This window comes from Scyliorhinus torazame, chromosome 2 (genome assembly GCF_047496885.1).
Source record: "Scyliorhinus torazame isolate Kashiwa2021f chromosome 2, sScyTor2.1, whole genome shotgun sequence".
Lineage (NCBI taxonomy): Eukaryota > Metazoa > Chordata > Chondrichthyes > Carcharhiniformes > Scyliorhinidae > Scyliorhinus > Scyliorhinus torazame.
Window position 1 is genome coordinate 68,172,263 of NC_092708.1, and position 23,115 is coordinate 68,195,377.

General features: G+C 51.2%; 1 protein-coding gene across 2 annotated transcripts in view; it reads right to left on the minus strand.

The window, feature by feature from the left end:
* Nucleotides 1–23,115, minus strand: part of thsd7ba (thrombospondin, type I, domain containing 7Ba) — a 1,603,431-nt gene that overhangs the window by 560,138 nt on the left and 1,020,178 nt on the right. For both annotated transcript variants that reach the window (XM_072472193.1, XM_072472199.1), the window contains exon 13: nucleotides 10,575–10,769. In XM_072472193.1, coding sequence (XP_072328294.1) covers nucleotides 10,575–10,769 — 195 coding nt within the window. The remainder of the gene's footprint in view (nucleotides 1–10,574; nucleotides 10,770–23,115) is intronic.

Consider the following 23,115-nt stretch of genomic DNA (forward strand, 5'->3'; position numbering starts at 1 on the left):
TATCCAAACTGCAGTGAGAACAGATGCTTGACTTCTGTTTGCATCCAAATCTAAAACTCAATTCAACTGCTTTTCTACAAAATGCCTGGTACTCTAGCTCCTCCCATCAATTACATCATCTTATCAAGCTGAAACACAATGGGTGGGTATCTCCGTCCCGCCACAGCAGATTTCTGGTGCGGCATGCTGTCGGGATTCTGCATTTCGCCGGCTAGTCAATGGAGTTTCCCATTGTGGGGTAGCCCCATGCCATTGGGAAACCTCCGGGCTGCCGGCACAACGGAGAATTCCAACAGCGGAAATTTCATCCCAATGTATCTAATTAACTACTCCACAGGGAACTATCTTAATCAAAACAAAAATCCGTTACCCAAGCTTTTATGATGCTTTAATTGCTCCTCTGATTTCCAAAAACATAGTTGCCTCTTAAACCAGGATTATTTTTTAAAACACCAGACGGCATCAGTTATACACACACTAACCCCAGGCTTTTAACCCTGACTGTACTGCAGTTGAGGAACAGTGGAGAATTAGGGCAGCACGGTAGCATAGGGGATAGCACAATTGCTTCACAGCTCCAGGATCCCAGGTTCGATTCCGGCTTGGGTCACTGTCTGTGCGGAGTCTGCACATCCTCCCCGTGTGTGCGTGGGTTTCCTCCGGGTGCTCCGGTTACCTCACACAGCCCAAAGATGTGCAGGTTAGGTGGATTGGCCATGATAAAATTGCCCTTAGTGTCCGAAATTTGCCCTTAGTGTTGGGTGGGGTTACTGGGTTATGGGGATAGGGTGGAAGTGTTGACCTTGGGTAGGGTGCTCTTTCCAAGAACCAGTGCAGACTCAATGGGCTGAATAGCCTCCTTCTGCACTGTAAATTCTATGAAAATACATGTAACACAATATATCTAAAATGTCTACATTCATCATACAATCACTTTTGTCTTGAATATATCATAGAACCATAGAATTTACAGTGAAGAAGGAGGCCATTTGGCCCATCGAGTCTGCACTGGCCCCTGGAAAGAGCACCCCACTAAAGTCCACACCTCCACCCTATCTCCGTAGCCAAGTAACCCCACCCAACATTTCTGGACACTAAGGGCAATTTAGCAGACCAATCCACCTAACCCGCACACCTTTGGGCTGTGGGAGGAAACTGGAGCACCCTGAGGAAACCCACGCAGACACGGGGAGAATGTGCAGAATCCACACAGCCAGTGACCCAAGCCGGGAATCGAACCTGGGACCCTGGAGCTGTGAAGCAACAGTGCTCACCACTGTGCCACCGTTCCGCATCTTTCTTCTCCTTTTGTTATTTTGCATTATATATCTGATTTGACAATGGATTGAATATTCTAACTGCCAATTCCTGGTTCAGACTCTGTGCTGCTCATTAACAATCTTTCAATCTGATTGGTCAAGCATATGCACTGTTGCATGCTTTGATGAGACATGTCGCTCAAGTCCCATAGAAGGTGCCATGCTTCTTTGTCTGGTTGACTGATAATAACCTTTAGTAGTGTCACAAGTAGGCTTACATTAACACTGCAATGAAGTTATTGTGAAAATCCCCCAGTAGCCACACTCCGGCGCCTGTTCGGATACACTGAGGGAGAATTCAGAATATCCAATTCCCCTAATAAGTACGTCTTTCGGGACTTGTGGGAGGAAACAGGAGTGTCCGGAGGAAACCACCGCAGATACGGGGAGAACTTGCAGACTCCGCACAGACAGTGACCCAAGCCAGGAATCAAACCCAGATCCCTGGCACTTTGAAGCATCAGTGGTAACCACTGTGCTACCGGGCTGCCCAAGCAATTGGCTGTGCAGAAGCCGATAGAAATTTTATGGAGAGGCAGCAGGGTGGCACAGTGATTAGCACTGCTGCTTCACGGCGCCGAGGCCCTGGGTACAATCCCAGCCCCCGGTCACTGTCCATGTGGAGTTGGCCCATTCTCTTTGTGTCTGTGTGGGTCTCACGACCACACCCAAAAAATTTGTAGGGGAGGTGGATTGGCCACGCTAGAATTGTCCCTTAATTGGAAACATTTTCAAAAAACCTGATGGGTGAGTGCGCTTCGCTGCTCAGACCTAAATCTGGCCAATTATGAATAAAGCATTCCCGTTTTTTTATATCCACTATAGCTCACAACACATGGGATAGCTGGTCTAACCTTACACTCTTGTTCAATTACCACACTCAATATTATTTTTAAACAATGATATAATTCACTTTTTAAAACATTTATGGGCCCTGCTTCAATCATTGGGCGCGATTCTCCCAGCCCCGCGCGGGCCAGAGAATCACCGCAACTGCGCCACGCCACCCCGACACCGGCACACGATTCTCCAAGGTGTGGAGAATCGGCACCATTTGCGCCGGCGCGGCACCAGTCGCGGGCCTCTGTACGAGGCCGGGCCGCCGATTCTCCGGCCCGGATGGAACGAGCGGCCGCGCGGAAAAAGCAGAGTCCTGCCGGTGCCATCCACACCTGGTCACTGCCGGCGGGAGCTCTGTGCGAAGGGTCGGGGGTCGGCCTGTGGGGGAGGGGCTCCGTCCCCGGGGGGGCCTCCGATGGGGTCTGGTTCACGATTGGAGCCCACCGATCGGCGGGCCGGCCTCTCCCCTCCCCGGGCCTACTTTGTTGCGCGTCCAGCCCCAGAACTCCCGCACCATGTTGCGTTGGGGCTGGCGCGTTCCGTAAAGCCTCCGCGCATGCACGGGTTGGCGCATCGCCACAACGCATGCGCGGGTTGGCGCATCGCCACAATGCATGCGTGGGTTGGCGCATCGCCACAATGCATGCGCGGGTTGGCGCATCGCCACAATGCATGCGCGGGTTGGCGCCACCTCCAGTGCGCGGCAGGAAGTGAGGCTGGAGTGGCGTGAACCACTCCAGCACCGTGCTGGCCCCCTGTGTAGGCCAGAATCGCTAGTGCCTGTGCCCATTTCGCGCTGTCGTGAAACGCAACGGCGTTCACTACGGCGCGGACACTCTGTCCCGCGATCGGAGAATCGCGCCCATTGTATTTGGCAAAGTATTCTGACCACATTCTGGGTAAATAAATGATTTCTAACCTACCATTCAGTCCTTTTGTGAATTCCTTTTGCCCACAGCTTTGTTTCACCAACAACAGAAACAATCTACCTCATCATAACCTTAATATGTCTCTCAAGTCACCCCTCAGCCCTCTCAAGCTACAAAAGAAAGTCATACATTTTCAAGTCTCCCTTTCATCCATTAAATGTATGAATGAATTTGCACTGCATATTTTCGATTATTTTTATTTTCTATCATCTGATGCAAATAATACTACAAAAGTGACAAAACCGAGGTCTTCTACTAGTTCAGCATTACCTCACAGCTTCTGATTTCTACACCACTGCACACAAAACCAAGAACTTAATTGATCTTGTTTATTACCTGAGCTACCTTTGAATACTGATGTAATCTACACACTAAGGCTCCAAAGAGAATTCAAAAGATTCACCACCCTCTGAGTCAAGAAATGCTTCCTTATTTCAGTCTTCAATGGCCTGCCCTTATTCTGAGACTGTGTCCCCCGGTTGCACACTCACCTATCAAGGGTCAATAATCTATCACGTCTACCCTGTCACGGTAGAATTTAACAATTTTCCAGGTGATCAACTGTTATTCTTCAAAGCTCTAGAGAATACTGGTTGAGTTTCCTTAATCTCTCTTCTTGAGACAGTTCCGCCATCCCAGAGATTGGTCTGGTGAACCGTCATTGCATTCCATTTATGGAAAATACATCCTTCCTTAGATAAGGAGACAAAACTATACACAATACTCCAGATGCAGTTTCCACAAGGCTCTGTACAATTGCAGAAAGACATCTTTATTCCTGTTCTCAAATAAGCCCATTCTATATCAGGATAATTCAAGCCCCCATTATGACTACTTAATAATTCTTTGACTACGAGGCTACATTTGCAAATCTGTGGGTTGGAGTGTAAGAATCAGCATCTTTTATGCAAAACAACAAAATAATGAATGCACTCAAGAGTGTAAACAAAATCATCTATTGAATGAAATGAAAATCGCTTATTGTCACAAGTAGCCTTCATGAAGTTACTGTGAAAAGCCCCTAGTCGCCAGATTCCGGTGCCTGTTCGGGGGGGGGGGGGGGGGGTTGTAATGGGAATTGAACCATGCTGCTGGCCTGCCTTGGTCTGCATTCAAAGCCAGTGATTTAGCCCTGTGCTAAACAGCCCCTTATTTTAAGTATTATGGATATAGACCTATTTTAGTCTGCTTCAAGCACCCAATAAAATCCACATTCTGTTCTACAGGTCACACCTAAATTGCATCCAACACTTAAAAAAATGTGCATTTTTAAAATAAATGTCCATTATGTTGAATAAAAAGTAACAGTATTTAATAATTTTCACAATACATATGATTAAAATGACCTTATGGGTGCTATTTGCTCAAGGCTGACAATAACTTACAGTCTTGGGAAAATTCAAAGAAGATTCTTATGGCCTCTGATCCACTGAGTGCCTTTACACAGTAATGTCACAGGCCCAGTTAATGACTCAAAACATGACAATTATCCATTGCTTAAGACTATAACTGAGCTTCCAAATAATGTGGGGCGAGATTCACCGACCCCCAGCGGGTCGGCGAATGGCTGTTGGCCGCCGTGAATTCCGTCCCCGCTACCCGCCGAAGTCTCCGAAGGGAGAAAAGTCGGCGGGGCGTCAATGGCGCCGCAGACCTCGGAGAATGGCACGGGTGGGCGCAAGGCAATCGATTTTGGGCCTGCCGATATTCTCCCGTCCGGATGGGCCGAAGTCCCGTCGACGTGATGACAGGTCACGTCGGCGTAAATCAAACCTCCTTTTAATCGGCGTCAACCTGTGCTCAAGGTTCACGCCGACCAGCGTGGAGGTGAGTGACGGCCTGGGGGGTTGGCCGCTGGGCAGGCTTTGGCGTGGCCGCAGTCTGAATGTGTGGGGAGAGGTGTGTCAAGGGTTTTGTGTGTGTGTGTGCGGCGGGGGGGCATGGTTAGAGTGGGCTGGGCTCCGGGGGAGTGCCGGGAGGGGGGTTGAGTGCCGGGGACGGGAGGATGTGTGCCGGGGAGGGGGATGGAGGGACGGGGTCCGTGCCGGGGAGGGGGATGGGGGGACGGGGTCCGTGCCGGGGAGGGGGTTGGGGGGACAGGGTCCGTGCCGGGGAGGGGGATGGGGGGACGGGGTCCGTGCCGGGGAGGGGGATGGGGGGACAGGGTCCGTGCCGGGGAGGAGGATGGGGTCCGTGCCGGGGAGCAGGATGGGGGGGTCCGTGCCGGGGAGGGGGATGGGGGGGTCCGTGCCAGGGAGGGGGGGTGCGAAGGCAAGTGAGTTGGTCCACCAAGCCAGGTGCCAGCCTCCAACAGTTGGACCCATGCGGCTGGGGGGAGGAGGGGGTATGGGCAATGATGACATGTCGTCGTTCCCCACCCCCACCAGGCCGTCATGTTTTCTGATCAGCCAGCGATGTTGGCCGCCGTGGCGGCAGCCGCTAATGTCTATGTTGCCCTGGATGAGGAGGAGGAGCGTGCCAGAGAGGCGGCGCAGGCTGCCGCAGAGGGGCAGGCGGCAGCCGCCCAGGCTGGAGTGACACCTGACCGACAGGACGAGGAGGGGGAGGAGGACGTCGCGGCCCCACGGCAACGGAGGCACCCGAGGGCGCCCCGTGTGTACCGGCCCCGGCAGTTATACCAGGACCTCACGGACCGGGAATGCAGGAGGAGACTCCGGATGAGGGGGGAAACCGTGGCACACATCTGCCACCTGCTGGCACACCTGTCACCACGTGGCACTGGCGGGGAACACCCTCTCCCCGTGTCCGTCAAGGTTACGGTGGCCCTGAGCTTTTATGCAACGGGGTCATTCCAGGCACCGAGTGGGGACCTGTCCGGCATATCGCAGACATCGGTGCACCGGTGCATCCGGGCAGTGAAAGACGCCCGCGCCATGGCGCACCGCTACATCCGCTTCCCTGTGGACCGGGCCAGCCAAGATGCCCGAGCCGTGGGCTTCTCTGCCGTGGCCGGGTTCCCCATGGTCCAGGGCACGATCGATGGGATGCACGTCGCCGTGCGGCCACCTGCAGATAACAGGGCCGTGTTCACCAATAGGAAGGGGACCTATTCGATGAACATACAGGTGGTCTGCGACCACCGCATGATGATCCTGCACGTCTGCGCCCGTTACCCGGGCAGTGTACACGACTCATACGTGTTGTCGTGGTCATCCATCACCGGCATGTACGAGGGACACCATCCCCGGCTGAGGGGTTGGTTGCTGGGCGACAGGGGCTACCCATTGCGATCGTGGCTGATGACGCCTGTACGGAGGCCACGCAATGAGGCGGAGAACCGCTACAATGATGCCCATGTAGCGACAAGGGGAGTGATAAGAGAGGTGCTTTGGCGTGCTGAAGATGCGTTTCAGGTGCCTTGACCTCTCTGGGGGCGCCCTCCAGTATCGGTCAGATAGGGTCGGCCGCATCATTGTGGTGTGCTGCGTCCTGCACAATATAGCCCTGCAGAGGGGCGATGTGCCGCAGGCAGAGGAGGGCGGAGTGGAGGAGTAGCAGGAAGAGGCGCAGTCCTCCACAGATGAGGGGGATGGGGGCAATGGTCAGGGCAGATGGGCTAGACACAGGCGGGTGGCTGTCCACCATTACCGGCTGGCCCAGCGGGCACGGGACAGACTGATAGCCGCCCGCTTCACTGACTAGATGGGTGTGGGAATCGGGTAGTATGGTCACAGACCGCACACCATGGCAACAGCCGACCACCCACACCCCCCACCCATCCACCCACCCAGCACCCTCACCCCCCTCCCCAACCCCACCCACCCCACCCGCATGCACACCACCCCCCCATTGCCGATCCACCTGCGGCACAACGGCCGGGCTCACACAGTTGCCGGTGGATGCGTGTCTATCGCAAGCCATGGAGGATGATGACAACCCGCCCTGCGATGAGCTCCTGGCTCCACATCGTTGGGCTATGTCTGACCCATGGCCACAGTACCACCATCCACCCGGACCATCCCTGCATGCAGCTGTGACAGTGCAGCGCACGGTCCCGTCCTCTGCCCGGGGGGATGTTGATGGCGGCCCAGGGGGAAGGGGGCAGACTCACCTGGGGCTGAGGTAAGACCACCCCTCACACACACACACTTGCGCTCAACGTACATGACACCCCCGCACGCTTTGGACAGAGCACAAAGGCAGCTTCTGTAGGTGTAACATTGACTTTAATAACCAAAGGAGTTCATGCACATGCCCTAGCCCCTAAAACTCATCTGTGCCCTGCACCCGTGCCAACTTACTCAGTGTCTAATTGTTTGGCCTTACGGGCCCTTTGACTACGTCTACGTGGTTCCCCAGACGGCACAGCAGGACTGGAGGTGGACTCCTGTGATTCCTGCCCTCTGACACGGGATCCCTTTAGCGGCCGTTTCCTGGGGCGTCCTGGCCTAGGTGGGCCAGGCTGCAGCCCGGGCGACTGGGATGGCGAGCTGCCAGCCTGCCCTGCCTGTTGCCCTCCCGATGCACCTGGGACGGAAAGGGGGGGAGTCCGAGGTGTTGCGGTGTTCCGGGACCTCCCCTACAGGGGGACCCGGGACGGACCACAGCACCTCCTCCTCCCACGGGGTGCCCGATGGCCCCCAGGCCTCTACATGGGTGGGGGATGCGAACGAACTGGCCATCCGACGCCCCCCCGACATCTGGTGCTGCCAGTCCTGGAGGCCCGTGCTGGTATCGACAGGGGTCTGCAGGTTTGCAGCCATGGAGCTCAGGGGATTGGCAAACCCTGTCTGTGACTGTGCGACGCCAGCTCGCACATGGCCAATGGCGCCGATGCCCTCAGCGATGGCCTGCTGAGACTGGGCCATGGCCTGCCGAGACTGGGCCATGGCCTGCTGAGACTGGGCCATGGCCTGCAGAGACTGGGCTGTGGCCTGCTGAGACTGGGCCATGGCGTTGAGCGCCTCTGCCATCTGGCGCTGGCACTGGCTCATGGCCTCCTGTGAGAGGGCAGCCATGTCCTGGGCCACAGACGCCGCCTGCACGGAAAGCCCCAGGCCTCGCAAACCGTTCCCCATGTCTGACACCGTCACACCAATTGCCTCCACCGCGGACGCCACCCGTGCAGTGTCGGCCTGGGTGGCACGCATGACCGGCACCACTCCCAGCTCCTGGACGCGGGTGGACTCCTCCACCTGCGACTGCAGCCGCCGCAAGCCGGCCGTCACCCTCTCCGGTTCGGTGGTTGCATCGGATCTATGGGTGGGTGTGGTAACTCCAGGAACCCGGGATCCATCTGGGCGGCAGATGTTCGCTTGGGCTGGGCTGCCCTCCGACCGCCCGGCCCCTCTGTTGCTCCTACCTCCACCTGCTGTACCGAGACGGCTGTGTTGTGTGCACCAGTGAGTGTACCAGACGCCTCATCACTAAAGTGCCCAACCGAGGTGAGTGTTTCTGCGATGGTGGAGGGCGTTGGTCTCAGCAGTGGCATTGTGTCGTGCTCTTTGTCCCACTCTGAGTCCATGGCACTTTGGGGTGGGGGTTCGTCTCCACCCATCCACTCTGTGTCACTGTCCGGTATTTCGTTTTCCTGGGTAGTGCTGTCTCGGGTAGGGGTGTCCTGGGTAGTGGTGTCCTGGGTAGTGGTGTCCTGGGGAGTGGTGTCCTGGCTCGGCTATGACGGGGGCCTGTGGCTGCTCCTCTCATCGCTGGGTGGCACACGCCTGCGTCGTCGCACCCGCACGAGACGGGGGCGTCATCTCCCTGTTGCTCCAGGTCTCTCCGTCTCCAGTGGTCTCCAAGGGACATCCTGCGGGCGTCGCATGCCGGAGGGTCCGGGTCTCTCCGTCTCCTGTGGTCTCCGAGGGGCATCCTGCGGGCGTCGCATGCCGGAGGGTCCGGGTCTCTCCGTCCCCCGTGGTCTCCGAGGGGCATCATGCGGGCGGTCTGCATCTGCGGGGATTGGTGCCTCGACGTTTGCTCCTGCGATACACAATGAAGCATGCATGGTTAGACACCTAGGCAGTGATCAGGTGATATGGGGGAGGGAGATATAGGGGAGGGGGGATATGGAGACGGGCTGTCGGTGGCTCACTTGCTAGCACGCCCCCGACCTCTGCATCAGCAACCTCCCGGTCCTCAGGTCCGCCAGCCAGTTCCAGGGCCCTTTCCTCGTGTTCGGTCAGTGGCCTCTCATCAGCGGGGCCTCCTCCAGTCCTCACATGCTCCCTGGTGTTGTGTGCGTGTTTCTCCTGTGGGGGGGGGGGTGGCAGGGGTAAAAGGCAACAGTGTTAGGCAGGTATATGAATGCACGCCATCGGTTGCGCGTGTATTGCAGAGGTTAAGGTTAGGGCTGGATTCACTTGGGGAAATGGGGGAAGGCGGATATGGGGGAGGGGGGATATGGGGGAAGGGGGGATATGGGGATATGGGGGATGGGGGATATGGGGGATGGGGGATATGGGGAGGGGGGATATGGGGGATATGGGGAGGGGGGATATGGGGAGGGGGGATATGGGGGAGAGGGGATATGGGGGATATGGGGAGGTGGGATATGGGGGAGGGGGGATATGGGGAGGGTGGGATATAGGGGATATGGGGAGGGGGGATATTTGGGAGGGGGTATATGGGGGATATGCGGAGGGGGGATATGGGGGAGGGGGGATATGGGGGATATGGGGGAGGGGGGATATGGGGGAAATGCGGAGCGGGGATATGGGGAGGGGGGATATGGGGGAAATGCGGAGGGGGGATATGGGGGACGGGGGATATGGGGGATATGGGGGATATGGGGAGGGGGGGTATGGGGGATACGGGGGAGGGGGGATATGGGGGAGGGGGATATGGGGGAGGGGGGTATGGGGGATATGGGGGATATGGTTATCGGGCCGGGGGGGGAGGCTCACCCTGGCTGCTCTGACGAGGTTGTTCACCTTCTTGTGGCACTGGGTGCCTGTCCGTGGTGTCAGGGCCACAGCGGTACGGCCTCTGCCACCTCCCTCCACAGACGCCGGCTGTGGCGTGGGGCAACTCTGCGGTTGTGTCCGGGATACAGGGCCTCCCTCCTCTGCTCCACTGCGTCCAGGAGTGCCTCCACATCCTGTGACTGGAACCTCGGGGCTGAGCGGCGGGCGGCCATCCGGTCGGGTGTTCCGGTCGGGTGTTCCGGTCGGGTGGGGAGGAGCAGCGCGTCCTGATGAGCCGTCACGCAGTGCGGCGTGTATGACGCCGCACGGCGTGAAGCACGTGAGCAAGCGCGTATCCCGTCACGTCGCTGCTAGCCCATTCCGGGCCGGAGACTTTGAGACGTTTTGGGCGGCGTGATAAAAGTCAGATTTGCGCCGTTTTTGGCGCCGATCGGCGGACCTTGCGCCGATAACGGAGAATTTCGCCCATGGTTCGCAAGAAAGTAATCTTTTCAATTTAACTATAAGAACTGGGGAAATTGTGTTAAGTCACTACGACTAATGCAACAATTGACAATAATATGTCCAGCCTTTTGCAATTTTAAATGTCCAATACTTGCCTATGAGGGATCTTCTCCGACTATGGGTTGATTCACAACCTGCTGCACAGGGGGTAAACTTGGACCAGTTTGTAAACATGCAATCATCACGGCAGGGAATCCGACACTTCTGCACAAATACAGGAATTGGACTTTCCGACTTCAAGCACCCAATAAGATCCACATTCTGGTCACCACCTGTTGTACAGGTCACACCTAAAAATAAAGGTAAGACATTAAAAGTATTTTCATGACATTTCTTTAAAAATCACCTCCGTTTTTAAATATCATTTTGCATTGGGCAGTTAGTATCTAGAAAAGTGTTGGAAATGATGATGTTTGTAACATGTTGGTCAGAGGTCATTAAAAGTTAACATCAGCTTATCCTCTGGCCATCTAATTAGCCTGTTCGGTCAGCGATACTTACGGAAGATCGGCCATGATCTTACGCAACGGGAGAGCAGCTTTGATGGTCTGTGTGGCCCACTCTTATTCCTATTTATTATGCCCTTAAAATCTAAGAAACAAATGTGGTAATCTTTGGTGATCTGGGGCGTCATTCTCCGACCCCCCGCCGGGTCGAAGAATGGCCGTTGGCCGCCGTGAATCCCGCCCCCGCCCCCGCCGAAGTCTCCAGTACCGGAGATTGGGCGGGGGCGGGAATCGGGCCGCGCCGGTTGGTGGGACCCCCCGCTCAATTGGGCCGAAGTCCCGCCCAGAAATTGCCTGTCCCGCCGGCGTAAATCAAAGCTGGTATTTACCGGCGGGACCAGGCGGCGTGGGCGGGCTCCGGGGTCCTGGGGGGGGGGGGGGGGCGCGGGGCGATCTGATCCCGGGGGGTGCCCCCACGGTGGTCTGGCCCGCGATCGGGGCCCACCGATCCGCGGGCGGGCCTGTGCCGTGGGGGCACTCTTTCCCTTCCGCCTCCGCCACGGCCTCCACCATGGCGGAGGCGGAAGAGACTCTCCCCACTTCGCATGCGCGGGAAAGTGTCGGCGGCCGCTGACGCTCCCGCGCATGCGCCGCATTTCCGCGCCAGCTGGAGGGGCAACAAACGCCATTTCCGCCAGCTGGCGGGGCAACAAACGCCATTTCCGCCAGCTGGCGGGGCGGAAATCCCTCCGGCGCCGGCCTAGCCCCTCAATGTTGGGGCTCGGCCCCCAAAGATGCGGAGCATTTCGCACCTTTGGGCCGGCGTGATGCCCGTCTGATTGGCGCCGTTTTTGGCGCCAGTCGGCGGACATCGCGCCGTTGGGGGAGAATTTCGCCCCTGATATCTGAAAATAATTTACTAGTTTCCAGAAAGTTATTTTAGTAAGGAGTCGGGTGGAACTAGGAAGCACTAAAAAAAGGCCAGTGTCCACAAGTGTTTATTTTCGCAGAAGATAACCAACTTTATACCAAAGGAGGGTAATGAAGACGGATTCCTTACAGTCCTTCAAGATTTCTGAAAAGCAATATGACGATTGCATTTGGAAGGCAGGTGGAAATTATTCCATTTGGAGATTTGGAGTTTGCTTCATTTTTCATGAGGATCAAAAGATAGACTTTTACTGCAACAACTGTATGTATGGCTGGCACTCCTTTCCCCCCAGAAGATATGGGCAAAAAGGAAAAGAAAACAAGTCTTCAATTTTTCCAGCATATTGGGCGGGATTCTCCAATAATGGGGATATGTCCCCACGCCCTCGAAAAAACGCGCGCAAATCACTCTGGACTGACCTGGAGAGAAAGTCCAGAGTGATTCTCCGGTTTGCAGGGGCCTCAGAGTGGTCCTTGCAGCTCCGGCTGGCGATACGGGCCCTGCACTTCAGGTCAGGGGTCCGTGCATGAGCACGGTGGCAGCCTGTGGCGACCGCCCCGCGCGACATGGCCGACCCACACCGCGGACCGGCACCGAAAACATAGGCCCCCAGACCAAGCACACCCGCGGATCGGTGCCCCCGATCGGTAGCCTGGCCATCCTGGAGGCCGCCCCCACGTGAATGATCCCCCCACCCCCCCCACCATGGCGGCTGCGGACTGAGTCCGGACCCGATCTCGGGTTTGACGCCCGTTCTCCGCCCCCGCACCAATCGCGATTTCGGCTCGGAGAATCCCGCCCATTATTTGGTAGTGGCGGCCAATCCATTTTTTAAAATTAACTGCTTTCAGGTCCGTGACTATTAATGACTGTTAACTTGTTTTTCACAGGCTTCTTCTCGAACAGAGAGATTTCAAACTGTTTATATTTGAAACAGAAACAGCACACCAGTAAATGATTTATTTCTGACATGGCTGAAATTCTATTCATTTGTGACTTTCCCACTTCAGGCATTAATCTTTCTTTACCCTGATTGAATTTTTCTGTGCAACCATTTATTTACGTTGATCATGTGTTCAAAAACCTTGTGAATTTTTAATGTGCAGTAAATTATTTATTTCACATGTGGCTGGGAATGCACAGATTTTAAACGATACACACATAAATCTGTTCTCTTATTTTGTTCATTTCTTCCTATATTTGCATTATGGTTACCCAGAGAAATGTCCCAAATCAGTTGAAAAGGTACTGGAGCAGGCCAGTGCAGTATAATAACCTGTTGTGATGCTCCTCAAGGTAAAACAGAGTAGGGCCAGTCAAGGACAGTAGTGGGAGATTGTGCGTGGAGTCCGAGGAGATAGGAGAGGTGCTAAATGAATATTTATTGTCAGTATTCACACAGGAAAAAGACAATGTTGTCGAGGAGAATACTGAGATTCAGGCTACTAGACTAGAAGGGCTTGAAGTTCATAAGGAGGAGGTGTTAGCATTTCTGGAAAGTGTGAAAATAGATATGTCCCATGGGCCGGATGGGATTTATACTAGGATTCTCCGGGAATCTAGGGAGGAGATTGCTGAGCCTTTGGCTTTGATCTTTAAGTCATCTTTGTCTTCAGGAATAGTGCCAGAAGACTGGAGGATAGCAAATGTTGTCCCTTTGTTCAAGAAGGGGAGTAGAGACAACCCCGGTAACTATAGACCAGTGAGCCTTACATCTGTTGTGGGCAAAATCTTGGAAAGGTTTACAAGAGATAAGATGTATAATCATCTGGAAAGGAATAATTTCATCAGAGATAGTCAACACGGTTTTGTGAAGGGTAGGTCGTGCCTCACAAACCTTACTGAGTTCTTTGAGAAGGTGAACAAACAGTTGGATGAGGGTAAAGCAGTTGATATGGTGTATATGGATTTCAGTAAAGCATTTGATAAGGTTCCCCGCGGTAGGCTACTGCAGAAAATACGGAGGCATGGGATTCAGGGTGACTTAGCAGTTTGGATCAGAAATTGGCTAGCTGGAAGAAGACAAAGGGTGGTGGTTGATGGGAAATGTTCAGACTGGAGTCCAGTTACTAGTGGTGTACCACAAGGATCTGTTTTGGGGCCACTGCTGTTTGTCATTTTTATAAATGACCTGGAGGAGGGCGTAGAAGGATGGGTGAGTAAATTTGCAGATGACACTAAAGTCGGTGGAGTTGGGGACAGTGCGTTAGGATGTTACAAGTTACAGAGGGACATAGATAAGCTGCAGCACTGGGCTGAGAGGTGGCAAATGAAGTTTAATGCAGAAAAGTGTGAGGTGATTCATTTTGGAAGGAATAACAGGAAGACAGAGTACTGGGCTAATGGTAAGATTCTTGGCAGTGTGGATGAGCAGAGAGAGCTCGGTATACATGTACATAAATCCAATGTTGCCACCCAGTTGAGAGGGTTGTTAAGAAGGCGTACAGTGTGTTAGCTTTTATTGGTAGAGGGATTGAGTTTCTGAGCCATGAGGTCATGTTGCAGCTGTACAAAACTCTGGCGCGGCCGCATTTTGGAGTATTGCGTGCAATTCTGGTCGCCGCATTATAGGAAGGATGTGGAAGCATTGGAAAGGGTGCAGAGGAGATTTACCAGAATGTTGCCTGGTATGGAGGGAAGATCGTATGAGGATAGGCTGAGGGACTTGAGGCTGTTTTTGTTAGAGAGAAGAAGGTTAAGAGGTGACTTAATTGAGGCATACACGATGATCAGAGGATTGGATAGGGTGGACAGTGAGAGCCTTTTTCCTCGGATGGTGATGTCTAGCACGAGGGGACATAGCTTTAAATTGAGGGGAGATAGATATAGAACAGATGTCAGAGGCAGATTCTTTACTCAGAGAGTTGTAAGGGTGTTGAATGCCCTGCCTGCAACAGTAGTGGACTCGCCAACACTAAGGGCATTCAAATGGTCATTGGATAAACATATGGACGATAAGGGAATAGTGTAGATGGGCTTTAGGGTGGTTTCACAGGTCGTCGCAACATCGATGGCCGAAGGGCCTGTACTGCTCATTAATGTTCTATGTTCTATGCTGCCATTATCCGAGGGCAGAAAAATGCAGCATATAAAATGTAATCCAATAGTCCTTAACTGAAATGGATGCGCATGCCCCTTTAAGGCTTTTTACTGAATTAATATACACTGAGTCACTTTAGTCAAAGGAGGTGCAGACACACTGACCTTCCGATGTTGGCTTATGGCAGACTTTCTCTGCAGGTCACAAATTAGGCTTTTGTATCATTAGTTCAATTCTCCTCCCACACCTAATGGTGCACTCAGGCAGACTTTCATCTGCTCCCACAGCTAGTTACTCCTGGAAAAGGTCATTATGCTGTCACAAGAGGCTTGGAGCTTGAGAAGTGCCACTCCACATTCAGCGTGGCTGACCACAAGTCTCTCCTGCTCTTAGTGCCAGCCATTAACGCACTGACATGTTGGAAGCATTGGCACTCAACCTGTTTGGCCACGTTATGAACGCACCTTCCTTGGTCATCAAGTCCTGGAATGGGACTCAAATCTGGAGCTTCTGGCTCAGAGGCAGGGATACTGCCTACTGCACTACAAGGTCTCCATTTGTTTCATAATAGTCTGCTTCAAATCTGGCATTGAAATTTTGCCGTTTTATACACACGTATGCAAACGCATTCCTTTTGTGACTTTGTACCAAGAGTAGTTCACGAGTGTCATCTGCAAGTGAAGGGAGTTAAAGAATGGGGGATACTGGACCAGGAGACACTGATGTGATCCATTTCCCATTTTAAAATCATATTCACACTTCTGTTTTATTAATAGTTAATGTATTAACACAGCAAAGTTAGATCTACATAATCTTCCTTTTGTTTGGTACGATGAGTTCCAATTTCCAAATCTATAATGGAAACAGCCATTATAAATTTATCCTGCCACTTGGGGGAGGTGGTGGCATAGTGGTATTGTCACTGGACTAGTAATCCAGCAACCCAGAGTGATGCTCTGGGGACCTAGGTTCAAACCCCACCACTGCAGATGGTGAAATTTGAATTAAATAAAAATCAGGAATTTAAAAAGTCTACTGATAACCATTGTCAATTGTCTTAAAAGCTAACTGGTTCACTAATTTCCTTTTGGGAAGGAAATCTGGCCGACACATGACTCAGACCCACAGCAATGTGGCTGACTCCCTCAGGGGTAATTAGGGATGGGCAATAAATGCTGGCACAGCCTGCGATGCCCACATCCAATAATAAAGAAAACAACATAACTGCATGGATGATGACCATTGATATTCTTTCATTTGAACCATTCTCTGGCTAAAACAGTGATCAATCAATTGCTTCCAATTTTCTTTGACTCGACAACTGGCCATTTATTTATTCATAATGCTAACCTTGAACATCCGACTTAATGAATAAATAACTTACTTAAGCTGGCACCTTCTCCTGGTGCGCATCCAAGATCAAGAATTTGTGGTGAAGGAATATAGATATTAACTCTATGCTGTTTATATGCTGTTGAATCAACTTTGCATCAGCGTGCAATGCTAAATCCTTAAAAGGGCACACGTTTAGGCACAGCATTTTAAACCTTAAGACAAATATTGTCAGATTCATGCTACTGTTTATATTCATTAATGTGTCTCCACTTAATGTGAGAAAAACTGGTGTTTTCATGATATAAACATTTTGTTTTTCAACCCAATTCAACGTTATCTGTCCACAAAATGTCCTTCTACACAGAACAAGGAGATGATGACTAATGTAAGAACCAATATGAATGCTAAATATAAACATTCATCAGAGGAGCCAACCGTAAAAAGTTCAAATTGTAAATAACACCTTGAAAAATCTATATTGTCTTGCGTCCCAGGGCATCAATCATGCTTAAAAATGTCTTACATGCATGGTCTGTGCTTCACTGGCACCTATTGGTTCAAACATTATATTCATAAAACTGAAATAAATCACAACTGGATACCAAACATATCAATCAGCAAGCAACATGTTCCAAAAATGGAAAAAGAATGTCAGCGTGTTTTTTTAAATATGTACAGAACTTGATAACTACAAGGGAAGGAGCTGACAATTTACAAGCACTTTTAAATCTACACACAAATTTTCCCATAACCAACTTCACAGTGTCGTCAATGTCATGATATCCACATCAGCATATCATGGTGCAATCACACTGTAGCCATGCAAAATGGCTGACTCCCGATTAGAATGGCCAAACTCTGATCTAAAATGGCGAATGGAAGAGGCTGATGGGAAAATCAGCCAACAGGACTCAAACAGTCAGCTGCAGGTAAAACAGTGTATCCGCCTCTGGAAAAAGCCAGCCCAAACCAATACCTGCAGCCATCAACATCACTACACCCCAGCACTCTGCATACTAAGCAGCCATCCCCGGGAACAATTGCTACAAATTAGCAACACAAAGCCGACCCAGACCTTTTGGCGCCAGCAGGAGCTGACACAAAGAAAGGTAAATGACCACCCCTCGATCAAGGAATCGCTCCATATTGGAGAATATCGAACCAAGTGATTGGGACCAAGTCCAATCACTTGGAACCAGGTACAAGGTCCGCCCCGAGAGGCGGGAAGCCCCTGTGGACTATAAGAATAGGGGCCAAGTTCAAATTGACCCTTCTTCTCCTCCCGGCTGCACCCTTCTTCTCCTCTCCGCACCCTTCGAGACCCTTGCTGAAAGAAACCGTAAGTTTTACTCCAACGATCGCTACCAGATAGACATTCCTGACTATCGACCTGTACCAGCTCTTGAATCCCGCAGGCTCAGAACCCATTCGAAAGACCATTCATTTCCCTGACCTGGTGGGCCAGTTTCAAAGTTAAGTATTGGCCTGTTAGTGGTAGGAAGTAGTTTAGAAGGAGAATTATTGTATAAGTATTAATTGCTGTATATAATAAATGAGCATTGATTTAACTGTTACTGAGCGGTGTGTTGGATTATTAATCATTACTCGGACTTGAACCACCTGGCGGTATCAGAAAGATACCTGGCGACTCAAGAGCAAAAGTGACAGGATTAGAGCAAATAAACTAAGGCTAAAACGAGCAACAACACACACACTGATGGACAGGCAGTTGGACCAACCAGCACTCACATAACATCGCAGCCAATCACCAGTGAGAGCACTATAAAACAGGGAACACCACAGTTCCCGCTCATTCTCCCAGGAGATAGCTCAGAGCACAGAGCTCACAGCGTGCCACTCAGACATTGACCATGTGCTGAGTGCCTCACTAAGATAGTGATATGGTTGGGTCCACAGGTTAGCTGGTGAAGCACGTACCCAAGCCAGCAGTTAGTAGTTGTCGTTGTTTCGACAACAAAACAGAGTTGTACCATCTACAGCCGTGTTGGATCATTTGTGCATCGGAACACCCAACACGACTTTCAAAAAACTTTGCTGTCTTCCAGGAATATGCCAACAAAGCCTTAGTAGTAGAATAATACACCATGTGACCACACAGCATTAAAAAACAGCATGCTTTCCGACATATTGTGAGGAAGGTGACAGATATTAACAGTTGTACCAGATACACATACTGAAGCAAATGGAGAAATATAAGCTTTCCATATAAATGAAATATTAAAATATTCCACGATTGTCATTTACAGATTCAGCCAAGATAGAATAGAAGGAAAAAGCAAGAATTTGAATATTCAGTTGAGGTAAAGTGCCTGCCTAGTTTGCCTTGAAGGCTCTCGCTGCATCAGGTGAAAGAAGCTCCTGGTGATAAAATGGCATGTAATTGAAAGGCAAATAATTTGCTATTTAACTAAAGGCTAAGAATGCTAATCAAAAATGATAAAATATTACCCTTGCATTAATCATAGCCTAAAGGGCAGAATTTCCATCATCAATTAGTCAGGAAATGTTAATTATAATCAAAGTGTCAAATAAAGATTTGCAACATTTGCTTTGTATTGTTTTGCGTTGTCTTGGAACCAGCAAGAAATTTTATCCAATTACTTCACATAAACAGGAAATCACCTCAGGACCACACTCTCCTTTTTTACAAATAATTCCTCTCCTCTCCCTGTGCTCAACTATTCAACACCAGCATTACAAATATGTAAAAATAGAATTTTCATTATAAGTCATCAACAACTCTAATGGTGGAACAACTAATATTTCACATCCCAAGCAATAAAGACATATTTTTAATTTCCTACTCAAATATTTTAATCATAAAAATGTCATGCAAATGTTCTCTTCAGCGTAAGCTCAGATCTTCTTGGCTCTGTGTATGCAGGATAAAGTGCACCACACCCATTTCAAGACAGTAACGAAAGCCGTCACTGTTACAAATACAATGGGGGGGGGGGGGGTTCCGCCCCTGAGATTAAGTGTTGCCGCCGGGGCAGAATTCGCAGACTTTCACGACAGCAAAACTGGCGCCTAACCTGGATCGATTCGGCGACTGTGCAGGGACTAGTACAGGTGCCATGTGGAACACAATCAATTCTAATGAAAAATGGTGCAGGACTCGCCGGGTCTGTGATTGACTCTCGGCAGGCTGAAAAGATGCAGCCGCACATACACATGACACTCCCCACACACACTCATCCCAGCCAACAAGGTGGCACTTGTTGTGCTGGAGCACACCCTGATGGATCGACTGGGATCAACGGGCACCTCGGGGGTGGCCTAGGGGCACACCTATATGACCCATGGCCCTAAGTTCACAGTGGTCTGTTAGCGGTGTGCGTAGCAGCATGGCGACCTTGCCAGCTGCGGAAATGGTGTTCCGTGTCCATCCACCCCGATGGGTGGACAAATCAACCGCGCTGTTGAGAACTCGGCCCATTGGAGGCGCAGAATAGTGGAGATGACATGTAAACGTACTTTACTGCATGTGCGTTCTGGACCACATTCACGCTGCTGTTGAGGTTACGGCGAATTGCGATTTAGTGTCAAAACGGCATCCGCTGCAATTTTAGCATCGGAACATATTCTCTGCTCAATAGCGTTTGCCAATTTTGCCGTCAGCCAACTGAGGCTCTGTGGGGGTGATTTTGAGCACGCACTCTCCAACCATCGGTGCAGGCTCAAAATCTGGAATAAATTGAAAAACAAAATTCTCTTCAGTGTGATTGAGTTTTGGAATTTACACCCCCAATCTCCAGTGCACTTGTGCGAATAGCCTTGCGGGACCCAGGGAACCTAATTTTAATACATTAGCATGTAATTCGTGAGCACGCACTCCAGACCTTCTCCCCCTCACGGAATATTCACTGGGCGCCGGTGCTACATCATGCTGGCGTTATTTACAACAGCTCTGCATGAACATGAACTTCGTGGCCACATCTCCAAGCGGGCTATTGGAGGTAAGCGCACAGGCAGCCATGATTCTCCAAGCTCTTCATTGCTTAGGGTGTACTGGAGAGGACGTGGAGGACACAGATAAGTTCAACTCTGTTCCAGGGTTGGGGTTCAGTCACTCATTCTTCAGGGGATGTGTTGCTAGCAGGCCTTACCTTCCATTTACTTCAGGGCATCCCTTGCTCTAAGGGGATCTGAAGTCTGGCATGCAGGCATTGCATCCTGTGTCCTTCCTGCTACGCTTGAGGCCAAATCACCACAAAGGGAGTACCCGTCCTTAGTTGGAACTGGAAAGTGGGTGGAAGGAGGTGAATACTAAGGGTCAACAGTGGTGATGACTGTGAGGTTACTGGGTGTGGTCAGACAGCAAGGGCAGAGTGGGGTTCCGAGGAATGTGTTGCATCCCTGCCTAGCGAGGAATGATGATCCGCTCACTTGGAGAATCACGACTGGACTGTGAGTTGAACGCCACAAAGAGGGTTCTAATATGGTTAGAGCTCATGGTTGAATGAAGAGGCCACATTTTTGAGGATTTAAATGAGGCTGGAAGAGTCATCTAGCTTTGTCTAGAGTAGTGCTTTTCAAACTTTTCTTCCTGGGATCCATTTTGACTAACCAGTCGACCTTCATGATCCACAGCAGCCAACCTTCACGAACCACGCTGGTCGGCCTTCGGGACCCAGGGCAAAATATTTTACTTAGCAGACTTTTCTCACTCTGCTACCCGAAAGGTCAGTGGGGAATGCATCCTTGCTAATCACAGCAGGCTCACATCTATTTAACGCTCCGAGGAGCATTAGCTGGCTCGAGGGGTGACTTCTACCCCTTAATAAGACAACAAGGTGCTTGGGGAATTCAATTAGGGCAAGGGCAGGCAGGCTGCCCAAAGCCTCGCCTTACCCACACAAAACTATGGATAGTTTAGAGGTGGGCAGGAAGGCAGTGAAAAGGCCACCTGTGGAATTTTACGATTTCCTCCAGCCTGCAAACCTGCCAGTGAGGGGTCGCTAAAATCTTGCCCCATGTTTTGATAATTTTAAGTGAATTTCGGTAAACTGTCAAATTAATAGCCAACTTTGTAATAAAATATATAAGTAATACCGCCAACTGTTAAAAAAACATTTCATGATATAATAGAATCTATATTCATCCATGGATAAATCCTTAAAATCTCACAGATAGAATAAGGAGATACAGTCACATCTAGGAAGAACTGAAAACATTTTACATTTTTCATTTTGCAGAAGTGCCTTTGGTCATTAAAAAAATGTACAATCTAGATGGTATATTAGCACAGAACTAGCTGTTCTCAGTGTGATTTAAAGTGTGAATGATCATACCCTCCAGTGTCTCACACATCTCCTCTTCTAACTTCAATGCGAAGAGCTAAAACGTATTATCTAGCTGCCAACACTTTGTGGTTTCTGTGATTTACACTCCCATTATGTTTCCTTCACTAAACACAAGGGACAGCACTTTTAATATGGCGAGCATGATTCTTTACTGTGACTTCTTCAATACAGTCCTTATAGGTGCATTTATCAGATTGCCCAAAATCCATAATAATTCATCATTGACAGATCCCATGAGTACAATTAGAGCACAGGGCAAAAGGTGGCCAGCAGTTCAAAGTGAAGAGCAAGGTAAAAGGAAAAAAGGATGAAGGCATCTGGACACTCTGAGGAGACTTTTCGGGATTTTTCTTCCCCTCACCTGCAGCTCTAAGGCTTGAATTATAAGAATAAGAAAAGACTTGTGCTGCCTTAACCTCCAGGGCCAAGCAATGGGAAATGGGAATTAGTGTAGTCAGATCTGCATAGATACAAGAGGCCAAAGGCCTCCCTTTTATGCTGTAATTGTTTATCAATCTATGAATAAGACTCATTTTTGAAACATGACTTGCAACATGCCAGCTAGCATCTCACGGGTTTTCTTGGGAACACAAAGAGGTAAGATATACGGTTAGGAATATACATGGCAGTCATACTGTGATGTTAGGCCACATTCCGAATGGTGAGAATACAGCAGGGAGAGAGTGATCCGGACAGAGAGAGATATGAAAAGATGGGAGAATAGTGGGGGCGATTCTCCGAGCCGGGCCGGAGAATCGCCGCAAGCGCGCTACGACGCCCCGACGCCAGCGCACGATTCTCTGAGGTGCGGAGAATCTGCACCATTTGCGCCGGCGCGTTTGACGCGCCGCTGGCCGCGGGCCGCTGGAATCGACAGAGTCCCGACGGCACCGTTCACCCCTGGTCATTGCCGGCAAGAACTCTGCGCGAAGGGTGTGGGGGGGGGGGGATGGGGCAGCCTGTGGGGGGGGGGGATGGGGCCTCCGTCCCCGGGGAGGCCTCCGATGGGGTCTGGCCCGCGATCGGAGCCCACCGGTCGGCGGGCCGGCCTGTCCTCCCCCCCCCGGGCCTACTTTGTTGCGCGGCCAGCCCCTGAACACTGACACCATGTTGAGTCGGGGCTGGCGCGCTGAAGAAATCCCCCGCGCATGCGCAGGTTGGCGAGGCCCAACTGCGCATGCGCAGGTTGGCGCGGCGCCCATTTGGCGCCGGGAAGGGAGGCTGGAGCGGCGCGAACTGCTCCAGCGCCGTGCTGGCCCCTTGTGGGGGACAGAATCGGCCATCCCTGTGCCCGTTTCGCGCCGTCGTGAATCGTGACGGCGTTCACGACAGCGCGAACACTTGGGCTCTATTTTGGAGAATCGCCCCCAAAGAAACAAATGAAAATAGTAGAATGCGGCAACGAAATGAAGAGTGACAATCCAAGTGACAGGAGAGTGGGACATAAAGGCTTACAAGGGAAGAGCTAGAGTGGAAAAGGAAAAAATAAACAGTTATAGTGAAAGAGGGTCCTGCAATCATATTGCACTTGCCAGTTGAAATATCTCAAAGCACCTC